A 2,830-nucleotide genomic window follows, 5' to 3' on the forward strand; every position below is an offset into this window, starting at 1 on the left:
CCAGGCACGTCCAAAAGCCGAATCGAGACAAGAACGGTCATCACGCAGGCAAGAGCAAGGACAAGGACGTCAAGAGCTGCAAGCACTGTGGCAGGACGAACCACAAGTCGGAGGCATGCTATTCCAAAGGCGGCACTGCGGCTGCGGCTGCGGGCAGTTCCGAGGAGGAGTCTGATGACTCGGACGATGCTCCTGCTCCCAAGAAGGCTCCCAAGAAGGCTCCCAAGAATGGCCAGGACGGCCAGGGAAAAGCCTGAGGGTAGACACGAATTTGCATCCTTCGCGTGTACTACTCAATAAAATTCTTTCAAAGAAGAATGCAGTGCAATCTACGGTGTGCATAGGCCGCAAGTTTAGCAAGACCACACCGACCCGAGCGCTTTTCGACTCGGGGTCGACGCGCACGCTGGCAGCCAGTGCCTCGGTTGAGGCGTGGGGCTTGGAGCCGCATGTGCTGGAGCGGCCGAGGACGGTACGCATGGTCGATACGACGACGCGCGACATTACGCACGCGGCCTGGGCCAAGCTGACGATCGGCAAGTGGCGTGGCAAGGTGCTGGTCTACATCCTGCCGCAATGCATCATGCCCCTGATCATAGGCATGGATGTGTTGCAGCGGATTACGGACAGCGGCCCGATTCGTGTCAAAGCTCAAGAGGCGGAGAGCGCAGCGTTGCTCGTTGGGGAAAAGGCATCGCCACAGCAGCCGTTCGATCCGAAGGCCATTCCGGAAGCGTTTCGGGAGTTCGCAGCCTTGTTTGATCCAGCGGCAGCGGACAAATACCCTCCCAAACGCGGTCCGCTGGACGTGAAGCTGCGGTTCGCGAGCGGTGACGTCGAGACGCCATATCGGCGCACCAAGTACAACGAGGAGGAGCGAGCGGCACTCGATGAGATCATTGACAATGGTCTTCGCACGGGTAAAATAGTGCCGGCGCCTGGAGCAACGAACCCATCGTCGGTGCTGTTTGTGAAAGAAGAACCGGAGAAGAAAATCATCAACCGGGTGGTATTCGATCTCCGGGGCCCCAACGCGAAGATTCTGTCTGAGGTCCACGATCTGCCAACAGTTGAGGATATCATGGAATCGATGGCGGGCATGACGATCTTTTGCAAGCTCGACGTTTCTAAAGCCTTTAACTGTATTCGGCTTGCAGACGAGGACTCCATTAACGCGACGGCGTTCAGGACGCACCGTGGCGTGTTCAAGTGGACGGTGCTACCCTTCGGCATCAAAGTCGGAAGCGTGGCCATGCAGCGTTTGATGGATGCCATGCTGCGTGGGCTCAAGGGCGTCGCGGCGTATCAGGACGACATCATCGTGGGTGGCAAGAACAAGGAGGAACTGATCGAGAACACCCGCGCGGTGCTGCGTAGGGTGCGCGAGTTCCAGCTGCCACTCAAGCTGAGCAAGTGCGAGTTCTTTGCAACGGCAGTGCCTCTGCTTGGCTTTGTGCTGAGCGCTCAAGGCATTTCGACGACGAAGTCGGCTGTGCAGGCCATGCTGGATTTCCCCGTCCCCAAGACGAGGAAGCAGGTGCGCTCGTTCATTGGCGCGGTGGGGCACATCAGCGGCTGGATCAAAGGATTTGCTGACATGCGGGCGCCGCTGGACCAGTTGCTCAAGAAGGACGTCAAGTTTGTCTGGACGGAGGAGTGCCAGCAAGCTTTCTCACGGATCAAGAAGGTCGTGACGTCCACCCCGGTGCTGCGGCTGCCGCGGCGTGATGAAGTATTTGTGTGCGAGGCTGATGCGAGTGACATTGGCACGGGCGCGGTGCTCTACAACATGAAGCCTGGTGGCAATCCGTCGGACATGAAAGGTCTCAAACTGGTGGGGTACTACTCGAAGCGTCTGTCAAGCGCGGAGCGGAACTACAGCACGACGGATAAGGAGCTGTTGGCGATTGTGCGGGCAGTGCGTCGTTGGAGACATCTGCTGACGGGATCCAGGCACAAGGTGATTTTCAAGTCGGATCACAAGAACTTGGTGAACTACCAGAACTTGGAGGTCAGGAACTACCGGATGGCGCGATGGATCGAGGAGCTCAGCCAGTGCGATTTCAAGATTGTGTTCACGGCTGGTGTGTCGCAGCCTCTGGCAGACTGCCTGTCACGCAACCCAAACTTTGAGGGCAGTGTGCGAGGCGAAGCCGCTCGCAAGGCGTTCACGCCGGGTCAGCTGGACAGCACGGTCGCGGCCGCAGCCACAGTGGCGAGCACGTCGGCTGGAGCAGGTCAAAGCGCAGCGAAGGCGGTGGCGGCGGAGGTGTCGATCGAGGATCAGATCCGCGCACAAGTTGGCACCAGCCCCCCTGACCAGAAGTTGCAGAAGCTGCTCGGACTCACGCTGGCTGATGGCCTTTGGAGAGATGGGAGCAAGCGCATCTACGTCCCGGAAGGTGACTGTCGTCGACTGGTTGTGGCCGAGTGCCACGATGCCAAGGGGGCGGGTCATGGTGGCAAGCACCGCACGAATTTGCGTGTCAAGCAAACGCATGTTTGGCACAACATGATGGAGTACATCGAAAAGTACGTGGCTGGTTGCACTCTCTGCCAGCAGAACAAGCCGTCGCATCTCAAGCAAGCTGGCCTGAACGCATCGATCGAAGTGCCTGCTGGTGTGTGGCAGGATGTGGCTATTGACTTGGTCACGGATCTGGTGCCGTCGAAAGGATTACCGTGGGCACAAGCACGACGCGGTGCTCACTGCTCAGTGCTTGCTTTCAAAGCAGGTGCATCTCATCCCGTTTCCAAGGATAGCAGTAGCGCGATGGTGACGAGGGCGCTCATGGATCGCGTGTTTGCGTACCATGGGGCTGCCCAACAC

General features: G+C 58.6%; 1 protein-coding gene across 1 annotated transcript; it reads right to left on the reverse strand.

The window, feature by feature from the left end:
- Positions 1–651: 651 nt before the first annotated feature.
- Positions 652–1,275, reverse strand: CAOG_08868 (hypothetical protein; the record flags this gene model as incomplete). The annotated part of the gene is made up of 1 exon (XM_011272221.1): positions 652–1,275. One exon carries the CDS (start codon positions 1,273–1,275, stop codon positions 652–654), a length of 624 nt encoding a protein of 207 aa, XP_011270523.1.
- Between the last annotated feature and the right edge of the window lie 1,555 nt (positions 1,276–2,830).

Source organism: Capsaspora owczarzaki (assembly GCF_000151315.2).
Source record: "Capsaspora owczarzaki ATCC 30864 unplaced genomic scaffold supercont2.8, whole genome shotgun sequence".
Lineage (NCBI taxonomy): Eukaryota > Filasterea > Ministeriida > Capsasporidae > Capsaspora > Capsaspora owczarzaki.